This window comes from Heteronotia binoei, chromosome 8 (assembly GCF_032191835.1).
Source record: "Heteronotia binoei isolate CCM8104 ecotype False Entrance Well chromosome 8, APGP_CSIRO_Hbin_v1, whole genome shotgun sequence".
In the NCBI taxonomy this organism is placed as follows: Eukaryota; Metazoa; Chordata; class Lepidosauria; order Squamata; family Gekkonidae; genus Heteronotia; species Heteronotia binoei.
The window spans coordinates 126,195,376-126,212,066 of record NC_083230.1 but is presented as its reverse complement, the minus strand read 5'-3'; the positions used below and the strand labels follow the sequence as shown (position 1 = coordinate 126,212,066).

Here is a 16,691-nt window from a genome sequence, read left to right as displayed (position 1 = left end):
TTCCGAGATCGGTCAAATGAGTCCCCAGCTTCCTGGGGGGAAAGCGTAGAGGCTGGGGAAGGCAAGGGCAAACCACCCCATAAAAAGTCTGCCGTAAAAACATTGTGAAAGCAACGTCACCCCAGAGTCGAAAATGACTGGTGCTCACGACTGCCTTTACCTTGGAGAGCCCCGTGCGCAGAGTGGTAAGGCTGCAGTATGGCAGTCAGAGCCCTCTGCTTACAACCTGAGTTCGATCCCAGCAGAAGCTGGGTTCAGGTAGCCAGCTTGAGGTTGACTCAGCCTTCCATCCTTCTGAGGATGGTAAAAGGAGTACCCAGTTTGCTGGGGGGGGGGGGTGTAGATGACTGGGGAAGGCAATGGCAAACTACCCCGTAAAAAGTCTGCCATGAAAACGTTGTGAAAGCAAGGTCACCTCAGAGTCGGAAACGACTGGTGCTTGCACAGGGGACGACCTTGACCTTTAAATTGTTGTTACCCACCCTGAGCCTGCTAGGGGAGGGCGGGATGTAAATATGATTAAATAAATACGTTAATTAAACAAATTAATGCATTTAGGAAAATGAGGAATTAAGTGCCGCGGACCCAGTAATTTATATTTTGCTAGACAATAAAGCATTTGCCGAGTCTGAATAAGAAACACAAAAACTGATTGCTAGAATTGATGAGGGTTAAAAATTCAGAAATTCTACCCTCCCCCATCGTTAGTCATCACAAGCAGCAGAATGAAATAAACTGTGCAGATCCTGTGAATTCAGGGGGAGCTGTTTGTGAGTTCCCTGCATTGTGCAGGGGGTTGGACTAGATGACTTTGGAGGTCCCTTCCGACTCTATGATTCTATGTCCCTTGATTAAAAGCCAGCTCTGTGTCTTTAGTCTCCAGCCAAACACTTAGGGTTGCCAAGTCCAATTCAAGAAAAAAACTGGTGACTTTGGGGGTGGAGCCAGAATAACCTGGGGGTGGAGCCAGGAGCAAGGTTGTGACAATCACAATTGAACTCTAAAGGGAGTTCTGGCCATCACATTTAAAGGGACCGCACACCTTTTAAATGCCTTCCCTCCATTGGGAATAATGAAGGATAGGGGCACCTTCTTTGAGGGCTCATAGAATTGGACCCCCTGGTCCAATCTTTTTGAAACTTGGGGGGTGTTTTGAGAAGAAGCACTGGATGCTATGCTGAAAATTTGGTGCCTCCGCCTCAAAAAGGAGGCCCCTTCCAGAGTCCCAGATAACCACAGCTCAATTCTCCATTATACCCTATGGGAATTGGTCTCTGTAGGGAATAACTGAGTGTCAGCAGACATTCCCCCCCCCCCCAACTTTCTGATGATCCTGAATCGCCTGCCCCTGCCTGGAGATTGGGCAAACCGGAAACTGCAGCGTCCTGATTAGCAAACACTAGAAATAAACCACTGCTTTTTTCTGTTGCAAATAAATGCTTGAGCAATTTCTTTCGTAACGATGCCATTATATTATCATCACCACAAACCAAAATTCATTCAATGCCCGTAGAAAAATCAAAACGTTATTTCACACCACTCTTGTCAGGTAGTACTTTCAAAATCAAGATGTCATCTCACATCACTCTTGTGAGGTAGTACTTTACAGCCCACTCTCAGTTCCCCTTTGCTCGAAAGACGTAGACAGCACCACGCTTGTATGTGATTCCTCCTATGGGTAGCAGACCGAAGTTTGACAGGTGGGGCGGCTACACAGCTCCTAGGTTCAGTTCTGTGTTTCGGTCACCTTCCACTGGCCGCTTTTCTTTTCGCTTTGGAACCCGTGCTAAAGGCAATGGCTCACACATTACAATACAATGTTACTTTGCAGCATGCACGAACGGTTCTTAAGGATTTATTCCCAACATAAAAAAGCAGCGGTTTATTTCTAGTGTTTGCCCACCTGTGGGGATTGGCAACCCTACAGACATTGGAAGGCAGGAGTAAGTTTACTACGCAATTGGGGAAATCTTACTTAGGCGCTTAATTCCCCCAGACCGGTTTTTAGAGGCTTTCATTGGGAAAAAAAAAAATTAAATTCACAATTCAGGGATGGACCCTGCAAAGTCAGATAGGAAACAACAGACCAATCGTGGTTTCAGCGTCAGCGGCGCAGCACAACCCTGCCTCCCCATGCCCCATCTCCAATCCGCGTTGAGAAGCTTCGCGGGTGGGCCACATTGCATGCAAACTGAGCCCTGGTTGTGCAAGCGGTCACACAACACGCAGGCCAAGTTAACCCACACATCACCGACGCGCAAGGCTAGGCGCACATGTTAAACATTCCATACAGTGTGATTCCAAAAGGAGATTGAGGAAGAATCGCATTGCTACAGCACCAACCCCAAATCAGACTTTTCCCTGCAGCCACTGTGGCCGGATCTGCCTGTCCCGCATTGGTCTTGTCAGCCACCAACGAGCCTGCAGGGGACTACTGCACCCTTCTTAAATCTTCGTTCGCGAAGTCAAGCCGAGAGAGAGAGACAGTGTGATTCCCTTGTTCTGTTCATATGCTCAAAAACAGGCATGCTAACGAAGCACTTCCACGCACAAGAGGCCACGATTTTGGATGCTACCGACGTTTTGTCCGAACAAGGCAGAACAGCGACATACAGACTGCGGTTTGGGTTCAAAGAAACCGTTCGCAGGACCAAAATGCCTGCTAGCGTTTGGAACCTGGTTTGAAAACAAGCCACCTCATGGCAAAACATGCAACGGAAGTAATCTAGACTGGGGTCATGTTTTTCAGGAATCTCTAAAGACGGCACAAACGTTCCTAGTGGATAGGTTAAACTGACTGCCCATCACAGCTCTAACTACGAGCTTGTATAATAAAAGTTTGAGTCCAGTGGCACCTTTAAGACCAACCAAGTTTAATTCCTGGTATAAGCTTTCATGCGCAGGCAGACTTCCTCAGATATAAGCTATCATAGAATCACAGAGTCCAACCCCCTGCACAACGCAGGGAACTCACAAACCCCTCCCCCTAAATGCACAGGATCTTCATTGCTGTCAGATGGCCATCCAGCCTCTGTTGAAAAACCTCCAAGGAAGGAGAGCCCACCACCTCCCAAGGAGGAAGCCTGTTGCACCGAGGAACCGCTCTAACGGTCAGGAAGTTCTTCCTAATGTTGAGCCAGAAACTCTTTTGATTTAATTTTAACCCACTGGTTCTGGTCCTACCTCCTGGGGCCACAGAAAACAATTCCACACCATCCTCTATAGGGCAGCCCTTCAAGGACTTGAAGATGGTGATCCTATCACCTCTCAGCCGCCTCCTCTCCAGGCTAAACATGCCCAGCTCCTTCAACCTTTCCTCATAGGACTTGGTCTCCAGACTCCTCACCATCTTCGTTGCCCTCCTCTGGACCCATTCCAGCTTGTCTATATCCTTCTTAAAATGTGGTGCTCAAAACCGAACACAATACTCCAGGGGAGGTCTTACCAGAGCAGAGTAAAGCGATACCATCACATCACGTGATCTGGACACTAGACTTCTGTTGATACAGCCCAAAATTGCATTTGCCTTTTTAGCCATCACATCACACTGTTGACTCGTGTTCAGCGTATGGTCCGCTAAGACCCCTACATCCTTTTTGCACAGGATCTTCATTGCTGTCAGATGACCGTCTAGCCTCTGTTTAAAAACCTCCAAAGAAGGAGAGCCCAACACCTCCCGAGGAAGCCTGTTCCACTGAGGAACCAAAGGGAACAGAAAACCACCCATCCTCTAATTTTTAATAGGGAAAAGGGGGGGGGCTTCTTTATGAGCTCCCCACAAACACCCACAACAGATGTGTATTGCTAATATGAACGCAGGAAACTACAATAATTCAAGGAAACCTCAAATACAGAATGGGGCGGCAGAGAGGAGAGAAAAGAACAATCAGGATTATGGTGGCAGGGGAAACAGTACCAATGGGAGAAAGCCACTTGATGTATGGTATTAATGGGGGGGAGACAAACCCGTTACAATTTTAATAGAGAAGCTGGGGCAGCCTCTTGGGGAGCATCTCAGTACACAACTGGCCAAGAAGTTAGGGTGTACTTTGAGATATGAAGGCGCCAGGGTGAGGGAACCAGAGAGGAAAAGGCCTCCTAAGCAGCAAAGTTGCCAACCTCCAGGCGATGACTGGAGATCTCCCAGAATCACAAAGGATCTCCAAGACAGATAAATATGTTCTTACTGAGGAAACGGCCGCATTAGAAGGTGGACTCTGACTGCATTACAGCCCTGCTGACGTCTGCCCCCTCCCCAAATTCTCCCCCCCAGGCTTCTCCCCCCCAAAAAAAATCTCCAGGATCTTCCCAACCTGGAGTGTTGGCAGCCCTGCCAACAGGGCGCAGCCTCCTTGGAATTCTCCCCTGAGGAGGGCCAGCCTTTAAGGTAGGCTTGCCTAGTCCGATTCAAGAAATATTTGGGGGCTTTGGGGGGTGGAGCCAGGAGACATTGGGGGTGGAGCCAGGAGCAAGGGTGTGACGAGCACGACTGAGCTCCAAAGGGAGTTCTGGCCATCCCATTGAAAGGGACCGCACACCATCCCCTCCACTGCAAACAATGGAGGATAGGGGCACCTTCTTTGGGGGCTCATAGCATTGGACTCCCCGGTCCAATCTTTTTGAAACTTGGAGGGTCTTTTGGGGAGAGACACCGGGTGCTATCCTGCAAATTTGGTGCCTCTACCTCCAAAAACAGCCCTCCCCCCCCGAGCCCCAGATACCCGAAGATTGATTAATTCTCCATTATGCTCTGGGAATGGGTCCCCATAGGGAATAATGGAGTGCCCAGCAGACGTTTCCCTCCCCCTGCCCTGCTTCCTGATGACCCTGGAGGGGGAGGCCCTCCAAACCGGGGGATCCCCCGCCCCCACCTGGGGATTGGCACCCCTAGCTGGCCACCCCGCCAATGGGGCGGGGCTTCCTTGGGAGGGTCTCATCAAAGGGGGGATGGGATGGGCCCTCCCCCACCAGGGGGCGGGGCTCCCTAGGCGAGAGGTTCGGGGGGCGGGGTCGACGGGGCCTCCCCCCTGCCCACCGCGGCCGCCGGGCCCCTCACCTCAGGGTCCCCGATGCGCCGCCTCGCCGACATCCTGCCCAACTGCCAGAGCCGCCGTCCCCCTCTGCCGGCTCCGCCCCTCTTCTCGCCTCCGACGCGCGTCCTCACCAATCCGCGCCTTCCAGGGGAGCGGCCCCGCTTCGGGATTGGTCGGCGGAGGAGAGCGCGGGCCAATCCGGACCGGCGCGCGCACCGGGCCCACTTCAAGTCAACGGGCGGACTCTTTTTTTTTTTGTTGTTTAAAGTCCCGGCTCATGCCTCGGAGAAGGCGGGCGCGCGCGCGGGCCGCTGGTGCCAACGGGCGTCCCGCGGTTGCCCAGCGACGCGGGACGCATCCGCGGCGGGCCTTTTTTTTTTTATATACACGGGTATTGTGACGTCAGGTACGCATCAAGCGGCCGCTGTGTGAGTGTCCTTGCGCCTCAGTTTGCCAGTTGGGGAGGGCGAAACGAAGTAGACCCCGAGAGGGGAGGAACGCATGCGCGGATTGGCGGCTCCTCTCCTCCTCCCCACAGGCTGGGGGGCGCATTTAAGGCTAGCCCAGGGGGGGCCAACGGTAGCTCTCTACATGTTTTTTTTTTTTGCCTACAACTCCCATCAGCCCCAGCCATTGGCCATGCTGGCTGGGGCTGATGGGAGTTGTAGGCAAAAAAAAATTCTGCGCTACCTAGGGTTGCCAAGTCCAATTCAAGAAATATCTGGGGACTTTGGGGGTGGAGACAGGAGACTTTGGGGGTGGGGCCAGGAGTCATTAGGGGTGGAGCCACGATCAAGGCTGTGACAAGCATCATTGAACTCCAAAGGGAGTTCTGGCCATCACACTTAAAGGGACCGCACACCTTTTCAATGCCTTCCTTCCATAGGAAATAATGAAGGATAGGGGCACCTTCTTTTGGGGCTCATAGAATTGGACCCCCTGGTCCAATCTTTTTGAAACTTTAGAGGTATTTTGGGGAGAGGCACTAGATGCTATACTGAAAATTTGGTGCCTCTACCTCAAAAAACAGCCCCCTCAGAACCCCAGAAAACCGTGGATCAATTCTCCATTATTTTCTATGGGAATAAATCTCCATAGGGAATCATAGAGTTCCCAGCAGACATTTCCCTCCCCCCCCCCCCCCCCGCTTTCTGACGACCCTGAAGCGGGGGGAGGGCCTCCAAACCGGGGGATCCCCTGCCCCCACCTGGGGATTGGCAACCCTAGCGCTACCGCTGGCCACCCCTGGGCTAGAATTTTTGCACAGTTGCCCGAGGGCGCTAAATTCAGTCCCGTTGAGCTGGCTGCCCCTCAGTAGCCAAGTTGCACCTTGAAGAACAACAACAACAAAAATGTAAGCTTTCGTGTGTGCATGCACTCTTCATCAGATGAGGAGTCCGGTGAAGTGAGCAGAGCTACGTAGAACTGGTGGGGCTTAGAATGCAAAATGGTACAAATTTAACATCCAATGGAAAGGAAAGGCCGCATTCACCACGTTTTCACCGCAGACTTTTTTACAGGGTGGTTTGCCCTTGCCTTCCCCAGTCATCTGCACTTCCCCCCCCAGCAAGCTGGGGACTCATTTGACCGACCTTGGAAGGATGTTGTTGTTTCAAACAATTTTATTAGTAACATATGGTAATAAATTTAAATTTCTTACATCATTAATAATTACTTTTTTATCTATCCCATATATTACTTTTTACTCACCCCTCCCCCCGTTACTTGACCCCCCCCTCCCCCCACCGGTGTTATAGACTTAAAATCTTAATATTAAAGGTACCCTTAATTAATAAGAACCAAAATTAATATCCTCCTCCCTCTTATACTGAGTCATTATCAAAAATTATCCAGTGTTCTTTTATTTTCCACTCTTTTTCTACGTATCTTCTAAACTTTTTCTACTCCATCTTAAATACTTGTAAATCATAGTGTCTTAAGGTTCTTGTTATGTTGTCCATTTCACTCCATGTCATAACTTTTACAATCCAATCCCATTTCTCTGGTATTTTTTTCTTGCTTCTACAACTGCGCATAGAAGAAGATATTGGATTTATATCCCGCCCTCCACTCTGAGAGTCTCAGAGCGGCTCACAATCTCCTTTCCCTTCCTCCCCCACAACAGAAACCCGGTAAGGTAGATGAAGATATTGGATTTATATCCTGCCCTCCACTCCAAAGAGTCTCAGAGCGGCTCACAATCTCCTTTATCTCCCTCCCCCACAATAGACACCCTGTGAGGTAGATGAAGATACTGGATTTATATCCCGCCCTCCACTCCGAAGAGTCTCAGAGCGGCTCACAATCTCCTTTCCCTTCCTCCCCCACAACAGACACCCTGTGAGGTAGATGAAGATATTGGATTTATATCCCACCCTCCACTCCAAAGAGTCTCAGAGCGGCTCACAATCTCCTTTCCCTTCCTCCCCCACAACAGACACCCTGTGAGGTGGGTGGGGCTGGAGAGGGCTCTCACAGCAACTGCTCTTTCAAGGACAACCTCTGCCAGAGCTATGGCTGACCCAAGGCCATGCCAGCAGGTACAAGTGGAGGAGTGGGGAATCAAACCCAGTTCTCCCAGATAAGAGAGCTATGGCTGACCTAAGGCCATTCCAGCAGGTACAAATGGAGGCGGGGGGAATCCAACCCGGTTCTCCCAGATAAGAGAGCTCTGGCTGACTCAAGGCCATTCCAGCAGCTGCAAGTGGAGGAGTGGGGAATCAAACCCGGTTCTCCCAGATAAGAGAGCTCTGGCTGACTCAAGGCCATTCCAGCAGCTGCAAGTGGAGGAGTGGGGAATCAAACCCGGTTCTCCCAGATAAGAGTCCGCACACTTAACCACTACACCAAACTGGCATACAATGTCCTAGCAGCTGAGAGCAAGTACCAGATTAAAGTTCTATCTTCTTTTGGAAATTTTTCCATTTGTAATCCCAACAGAAAAGTCTCTGCGACTTTCTTAAATTCGTATCCCAAGATCTTAGAAATCTCTTGTTGAATCATCTGCCAATACTTTTTCGCTCTTTGACCGACCTTGGAAGGATGGAAGGCTGAGTCAACCTGGAGCTGGCTACCTGAACCCAGCTTTCGCCGGGGATCAAATTCAGGTCATGAACAGAGCTTAGATGACCCTGGAAGTCCTTTCCAGCTCTATGATTCTATGAATGTGAGAATGTCTGTTAATCACTCTATTGTTATAAGCAAGCCTGGGCCAAAGAGAGGGCATTTCTTTCTCGGAAGATTTTCCCATCCAACTAATTTACCTTTTAACATGCAACATACAGAGAGATCCGAGCGGGCAGCCGTGTTGGTCTGAAGCAGTTGAACAAAGCAGGAGGCAAGTCGCACCTTTAAGACCAACCAATTTTTATTTAGAACGTCAGCTTTCGTGTGCTTTTAAGCATACTTCATCAGACGAGGAATCCTTATAGTTTGCTATTAGAACAAAAATATCATTAGGGTTTGTAGAATCTTTCGGGCTCAAGTGCCGTGTTCTACTGGAGAAAATTTTCCTTCCAGACGTTTCGTTCTGCGTCAACGCACAGCAGCCAAGAAGGTCAGAGCGCCTGCTCCGGCTGCAACGCCACTGAGGATGTTCTCCGCAGCTGAGAACGAAACGTCTGGAAGGAAAACTTTCTCCAGTAGAACACGGCACTTGAGCCCGAAAGATTCTACAAACCCTAATGATGATGCCAGCCGTGAAAACCTGAAATCTTTGAGAACAAAAATACATTAAAATATAGTGGAAGAAGGGTTTAGTATATTCAGGGCTTTTTTTGAACAGGAACGTACAGGAACGCAGTTCCGGCTGACTTGGTGTCAAGGGGTGTGGCTTAATATGCATATGATTCCTGTTGGGATTTTTCTTACCAAAAAAGCCCTGTGTGAGATCATTCAAATTTAACAACAGAGGCCATTAGAAAACAGCAAGAATCCAGCAGCACCTAAAGACAAAATAAAAAAAAAAGTTCCAGGGGCATCTTCTTGGGGGGCTCATAGAATTGGACCCCCTGCTCCAATCCTTTTGAAACTTGGAGGGTCTTTTGGGGAGAGGCACCGGATGCTCTGCCGCAAATTTGGTGCCTCTACCTCAAAAGGCAGCCCTCCCAGAGCCCCAGATACCCATGGATCAATTTTCTATTATACCCTATGGGAATTGGTCTCCATAGGGAATAATGGAGTGCCCACTCTCTCTTTCCCCCTCCCACTTTCTGATTAATCTGAAGCGCGGAGGGGGGGTGTCTCCAAACCGGGGGATCCCCTGTACCCACCTGGAGATTGGCAACCCTAGCGTGCAGCTGTGCAAAAAAAAAATCTTTGTACACCTGGAGGGGGAAAAAATCCCAATATACAAAACAGACAAAAGCACGAGCACGGGATTGCAGTCTCGCTCTCGTCGCCAGGAGGCGCTCGCCCCGCGGCGTCCTCCGGCCGGACTCGAGCCGAGGGGGCGGGGCGGGGGAGACCGCGCGGAGCGGACGCGCATGCGCACTCTCCCCGCCCGCCAGCCTCTTTCCCTCGGAGCAGCATGGGGTGCCCTTCGCTGTAGCCCCTCGCCCGGGACCCAGGTGAGTTGGTGCGCATGCGCGCCTCCCCCAGGCCCCAGAACCTATTGGGGCGGGATGGGGGGGGGCCCCTAGATACCTTCCCCCTCTTTTTAGGCGGACCTACAAGTAGGAATTTTGCATTTCTGCACACAGCAAAGGGCAAGGGGGGCGTTTTCTTGAAGGGGGCATTCTGGGTTGCCAATCCCCAGGCGGGAGCCGGGAGAGAACCCTGTCAAAAATACTAAATGCAACAATTCAGTGCACTTCCCTGTATTTTGCGCCATGTCACAAAAACTATTCCTGGATTCATTTAACGATTCCAGTATTGATCTTCATCACAACAGTGTATCAAATGAGGAATTAAATAGCGTTGCAAATGCAGTCTCTGTTCGTTTCAGGAAATTGAGCCATCTATTGTGGACTCTGTATCCTTAAACGAACAGAGACTGAATTCGCACCCCCAATGTCTCCCGGCTCCACCCCCAATGTCTCCCGACTCCACCCCCCAAAGTCCCCAGATATTTCTTGAACTGGATCTGGCAACCCTAGGGGCATTGAGGAAAAAGGAAGAATTTTGTCTGGGGGGGCGGAAGGGGGGTAATAATTTCCTCATGTTGGAAGGGCAGCATTGGGGAGGAACTTATTTCTTAGAATGGGGGGGGTGGGCTTGCCTTTTGGGGGTTGCAATAGGGGAAGAGGGGTCCTTGTCCGTTATTTGCAGAGCATGGAATGCAAAACCTGTAATGGGGGGTGGGGTTGAGAAGGAGGTGTGTCTCCTCATTTCCGGGAAGACTTTGGACTGGTTTGTCCCATGGAAAGGAAAGGTCCCCTGTGCCAGCACCAGTCGTTTCTGACTCTGGGGTGACGTTGCTTTCACAACGTTTTCACTGCAGACTTTTTACAGGGTGGTTTGCCCTTGCCTTCCCCAGTCCTCTACACTCCCCGCCCCCAGCAAGCTGGGTACTCATTTTACCGACCTCGGATGGATGGAAGGCTGAGTCAACCTGGAGCCGGCTACCTGAACCAGTTTTCGCTGGGATAGAACTCAGGTCGTGAGCAGAGAGTTCAGATCACAGTACTGCAGTATTGCTGCTTTACCACTACGCCACAGGGCTCTTTACACTAAAAGGGAAGGAAAGGTCCCCTGTGCCAGCACCAGTCGTTTCTGACTCTGGGATGACATTGCTTTCACGACGTTTTCACGGCAGACTTTTTACAGGGTGGTTTGCCCTTGCCTTCCCCAGTCCTCTACACCTTCCCCCCAGCAAGCTGGGGACTCATTTGACCGACCTCAGAAGGATGGAAGGCTGAGTCAACCTTGGGCCGGTTACCTGAGCCAGCTTTCACTGGGATCGAACTCAGGTCGTGAGCAGAGGGCTCTGACTGCAGTACTGCAGCATTACCACTCTGCACCACGGGACTCTTTAGCAATTGTTGTAGGGATGTGTAGCAAGCTGGGGACTCATTTGACCAACCTCGGAAGGATGGAAGGCTGAGTCAACCTCGAGCCGGCGACCTGAAAACCCAACTTCCGCCAGGGATCGAACTCAGGTCGTGAGCAGAGCTTAGGACTGCAGTACTGAAGCTTTAACACTCAGCACCACAGGGGCTCTTGTCCTCAGCTCTTGTGGGGGGGGGGTTTCTTAAACTCAGCCTTGCTATGTGCATGGAGGGGAAGTTCATGGGGGTGATCCCAAGGGGGTGCCTTTCAGCCCCAGGCAGGTTTCTCTGTCTGGGTGTTTGCAGGCAACTCCGGTAGTTAGGAAACTGCTCTCCTTTTCAGGGGGGGTGTCTATGGGGGGAGGCTGCTGGTCCCTCGGAGGAGAGGTTTTTGGCCCATTCTGAGGTATAATGCAGGGGTGACCAAATTGGCTTAGTGGAAGCGTCGCATAGAATAAGTGCCGGATGTTTGAGAGCCAGAAGGAAGCCAGATTAAGGTTTTATTATGACAATCATGACAAGAGTCCTGTGGCGCAGAGTAGTAACGCTGCAGTCCTGCAGTCCGAAGCTCTGTTCATGACCTGAGTTCGATCCCGGCGGAAGCTGGGTTCAGGTAGTCAGCTCCAGGTTGACTCAGCCTTCCATCCTTCCGAGGTTTTGCTGGGAGGAAAGTGTACATGACTGGGGAAGGCAAGGGCAAACCACCCCATAAAAACGTCTGCCATGAAAACGTTGTGAAAGCAACGTCACTCCAGAGTCGGAAGCGACTGGTGCTTGCACAGGGGACCACCTTTACCCTTTACTTTAAGTGTGTGCATGTGTTGGGGCAGAGTGCCTTTCTCTAGATATCTGATTTAGAAAAAGTCTCTCCTCCCCTCTACACGCGCAGACACGCACACAATCTGTCCGGTATTAGGAGCAGATGCTAAATCACAGGTTGGCAGTCCAAGTATAGAAACCGATGGACTATAAACTTTGCTAATCGGGGTTAAACACTCACCATCTCAGACAAGAGGTCGATTCAGCAGGTGCAATCTGTTGTCGTTGCCACAGATGCGACTCTTTATTTGACTGAATTCCCAGTTTTGCATAGGCTTGTGGAGGGGGCTGCTTTGCAGGTCCTTTTAACCTGGGACCTTCTGCATGCCAAGCAGATGCTCTACCACGGAGCCACAGCCCCACTTCATGGCTCTCCAGGGTCTCAGGCGGAGGTCTTTCCCATCCCCTCCTGCCTGGTCCTTTCAACTGGAGATGCTGGGGATTGAACCTGGGGCCTTCTGCATGCCGAGCAGAGGCTCTACCACTGAGCCACAGCCCCACTTCATGGCTCTCCAAGGTCTCAGGTGGAAGTCTTTCCCATCTCCTACTGCCTGGTCCTTTTAACTGGAGATGCCGGGGATTGAACCTGGGATCTTCTGCATGCCAAGCAGACACTCTACCACTGAGCCACAGCCCCACTTCATGGCTCTCCGGCGGAGGTCTTTCCCATCCCCTCCTGCCTGGTCCTTTTTCACTGGAGATGCTGGGGATTGAACCTGGGACCTTCTGCATGCCAAGCAGATGCTCTACCACGGAGCCACAGCCCCACTTCATGGCTCTCCAGGGTTTCAGGCGGAGGTCTTTCCCATCACTTCCAGCCTGGTCCTTTTAACTGGAGATGCCGGGGAATGAACCTGGGACCTTCTACATGCCAAGCTGAGGCTCTTCCGCTGAGCCACAGCCCCACTTCATGGCTCTCCAGGGTCTCAGCCTGAGGTCTTTCCCATCACCTCCAGCCTGGTCCTTTTAACTGGAAATGCTGGGGACTGAACCTGGGACCTTCTGTATGCCAAGCTGAGGCTCTGCCACATCCCCTCCAAAAGACACACGAGAGTCTTCACAAACAAAGGATTTTTTTTCCTGCTCTCTGTTTTCCTAAGCCCGGATCATTTTATATGTTTGGTTTATATTTGTAGTTTCTGCTGCGATCCTTGTGCTTTTTTCTGGATGTTTTATATTTAAAATTGCATCATCCCACTATCCCCCCCCCCCACCTTTCCACTTTAAACAAAACATTGCAAGAGTTTTAAGCATGTTCGTATTTTAAGTTAAACAAATATCTTCGAGTGTGTTTCTCTGTGTCCTTTTTAAAGTTTATATCTCTGCTACCTGTCATTACATTTTATAACACGCATGGCCTGACCCCATAAAGTCCCATTTATGTTAGATCCAGCCCTTGTAACAAAGGTGTTTGACAACCCTACTTTATATCATTCTTCTCCGTTTTTCTCTCCCAACAATGTGGGGTTGGTTAGGCTGAGCGTGGATGCCTGGCTAAAAGTCAGTCTGAACGCTTTTATGGAAGAGCAGAGATTCGAACTCGGATCACTCTATCTGCTGCACTACTCTGGCTAGTATGATCCTCTAAGCTGAGGGGTGGCCAAACTTGCTTAAAGTAAGAGCCATGTAGAATAAATGTCAGATGTTTGAGAACTACAAGACATGAACGCCAGATGTCCTGAGAGCTGCGAGGGAGGGAGAAGTGGAAAGAAAGCAGCTTTAACTTTAATTGCATTCTGCAAGCTTGGCTTGAAGAAGGGATTTAAAGAAGAAGAAGATGAAGATATTGGATTTATATCCCGCCCTCCACTCTGAATTTCAGAGTCTCAGAGCGGCTCACAATCTCCTTTATCTTCCTCCCCCACAACAGACACCCTGTGAGGTGGGTGGGGCTGAGAGAGCACTCACAGCAGCTGCCCTTTCAAGGACAATCTCTGCCAGAGCTTTAGCTGACCCAAGGCCATTCCAGCAGCTGCAAGTGGAGGAGTGGGGGATCAAACCCGGATCTCCCAAATAAGAGTCTGCGCACTTAACCACTACACCAAACTGGCTCTCTTAAAGAAAGAAATGTCTTCTCCAAGACAGCTGACACAGAGAGCCACACAATATGTGTGAAAGAGCCACATGTGACTCCTGAGCCACAGACTCCTCTAACCATTGTACACACTGTTTGAGCTCCAAGCTGCCCGTCTCCCAGTTTCAGCAGCTTCCCGTTGACCTCTCTGTCTTCCTTTTAATAATTATCTTTCCTTCTCAGCACAATCCCTGCCAAACTACTAACAGGATTAGCTGGTCACCTTGGTTTTAATGGTGAGCAAGATTGACTTGGAGTTGGCTTTATTTCCCCTGCTGGAACATTGGAGTCAAACAACGCTGAGAGAGCCAATTTAGTGCAGTGGTTAAGTGTGCGGATTCTTCTGGGAGAACGGGATTTGATTCCCCCCTCCTCCACTTGCAGCTGCTGGAATGGCCTTGGGTCAGCCATAGCTCTGGCAGAGGTTGTCCTTGAAAGGGCAGCTGCTGTGAGAGCCTCCTCAGCCCCACCCACCTCACAGGGTATCCGTTGTGGGGGAGGAAGGTAAAGGAGATTGTGAGCCCCTCTGAGACTCTGAAATTCGGTGTGGAGGGTGAGGTATAAATCCAATATCATCTTCTTTCCTTGAAAGGGCAGCTGTTGTGAGAGCCCTCTCAGACCCACCTGCCTCATAGGGTGTCTGTTGTGGGGGAGGAAGGGAAAGGAGATTATGAGCCTCTCTGAGACTTTGAGATTCGGAGTGGAGGGCGGGATATAAATCCAATATCTTCTTCTTTCCTTGAAAGGGCAGCTGCTGTGTGAGTCCTCTCAGCCCCGCCTACCTCATAGGGTGTCTGTTGTGGAGGAGGAAGATAAAGCAGATTGTGAATCGCTCCGAGACTGTGAAATTTGGAGTGGAGGGCGGGGTATAAATCCAATGTCTTCATTTACCTCACAGGGTGTCTGTTGTGGGGGAGGAAGATAAAGGAGATTGTGAGCCGCTCTGAGACTCTGAAATTCGGAGTGGAGGGCGGGATATAAATCCAATATCTTCATCTACCTCACACGGTGTCTGTTGTGGGGGGAGGAAGGGAAAGGAGATTGTGAGCCGCTCTGAGACTCTTCGGAGTGGAGGGCGGGATATAAATCCAATATCTTCATCTACCTCACAGGGTGTCTGTTGTGGGGGAGGAAGGTAAAGGAGATTGTGAGCCGCTCTGAGATTCTTTGGAGTGGAGGGCGGGATATAAATCCAATATCTTCATCTACCTCACAGGGTGTCTGTTGTGCGGGGGGGAGGGAAAGGAGATTGTGAGCCGCTCTGAGACTCTTCGGAGTGGAGGGCGGGATATAAATCCAATATCTTCATCTACCTCACAGGGTGTCTGTTGTGGGGGAGGAAGGGAAAGGAGATTGTGAGCCGCTCTGAGACTCTTCGGAGTGGAGGGCAGGATATAAATCCAATATCTTCATCTACCTCACAGGGTGTCTGTTGTGAGGGAGGAAGGGAAAGGAGATTGTGAGCCGCTCTGAGACTCTTCGGAGTGGAGGGCAGGATATAAATCCAATATCTTCATCTACCTCACAGGGTGTCTGTTGTGGGGGAGGAAGATAAAGGAGATTGTGAGCCACTCTGAGACTCTGAAATTCAGAGTGGAGGGCGGGGTATAAATCCAATATCATCTTCTTCTTCCGCACCTGGAGAATTGGGTGCAGTTCTGGAGGCCTTGCGAGAATGGGTCTAAATTAAGGACAGGAAGTTTTATTTATTTTTATTTATTTATTTTTATTTATTTAAGATTTATATCCCGCCCTTCCCACGAATTCCTGCCTGGATATTAGGGAAAACTTTTTGACAGGGAGAGTAGAGGAATCAGCTACCGAGGGAGGTGGTGAGCCCCCTTTCACTAGCAGTCTTCAAGCAGTTGACTGGACAAAGATGCTCTAGTAGGAAGAGTGTCGAATTCATTTGTTACGAGGGCCAGACTGACATAAATGTGACCTTGTTGAGCCGGGCCATTTGTGTCATAAAATGTAGTGCTAGGTAGTGGAGATACAAACTTTGAAAGAGGCACACACAAACACACTTAAATGATTTTTAAAAAAACTTAACATGAAACGTGCTTAAAACATTCGCGCTCTTGCAATATTTGGTTATTTGTGTCTGATACTTGGCACCTCTTGCTCTGAATTGCATCAAAATCTGGAGATAATGTCTGTGCTGTAGCAATCTTGAGCATGCTGTTCAGGTGCGTGTCTGTAAGCTGGAAAACCTACTTTTGATTTATCGGCATTCGTCACAGAAATGTCACGATCGACGCTTTGAGCCTAAGATCCAGGGGGAAATGTGAAATGTGAAAATAGGTGGGCTTTTGCCTAGCGGGGCTCTGATTGGTCATGGGTGATGTGATTTTGCTGCTCAGAATTTAAAAAAAAGAAAAAAAAACCCTTTGTTTTGATATCAGCTTTGCTTTGCCGCCACAACTCCACCAAAAACAGTGTGTTTCAAAAGACATTCTGCCAAGGAGTGCTTCTGCCTGGAAACTTGAAGAGCTATTATTAGAGTTGGGTGTAACCTCACTCCCTGACATTTTTGTGGTCGGCTTCCACTCTTGCGGCAGCCGTTTTTCGGTTGTTGCTGCTTCCCGCGGCAGCCGTTTGTAGTAGTGTCCTCTGCCCACTAACAGAACTCCAAAGCTGCTCTCAGGATACAAAGATTGGGGACCCCTGGTCCAAGAAACCGTTTAAAAACACAAGAACCCTCCTGGATTAGACCAGTGGCCCATTGAGCCCCACAAAGTAGCCAGCCAGTTCTTCTGGAGGGCCAGCAACAGGGCA

The 16,691-nt window shown here is 50.1% G+C and overlaps 2 protein-coding genes across 4 annotated transcripts in view; one reads left to right on the top strand and one right to left on the bottom strand.

The window, feature by feature from the left end:
• CEP41 (centrosomal protein 41) overlaps nucleotides 1-5,389 on the bottom strand; it is a 43,720-nt gene extending 38,331 nt beyond the window's left edge. For 2 of the 3 annotated variants that reach the window (XM_060244627.1, XM_060244628.1), the window contains exon 1: nucleotides 5,057-5,146. In XM_060244627.1, the coding sequence (XP_060100610.1) occupies nucleotides 5,057-5,089 (33 nt within the window). In that variant the 5' untranslated portion in view covers nucleotides 5,090-5,146. Of the gene's footprint in view, nucleotides 1-5,056 lie in introns of all 3 variants that reach the window. The other variant, XM_060244629.1, reaches the window with a different exon arrangement.
• Nucleotides 5,390-9,549: 4,160 nt separating this feature from the next.
• Nucleotides 9,550-16,691, top strand: part of MEST (mesoderm specific transcript) — a 38,257-nt gene continuing 31,115 nt past the window's right edge. The window contains exon 1 of the mRNA XM_060244625.1: nucleotides 9,550-9,601. The gene's annotated coding sequence lies outside the window, so the exon portion shown is untranslated. The remainder of the gene's footprint in view (nucleotides 9,602-16,691) is intronic.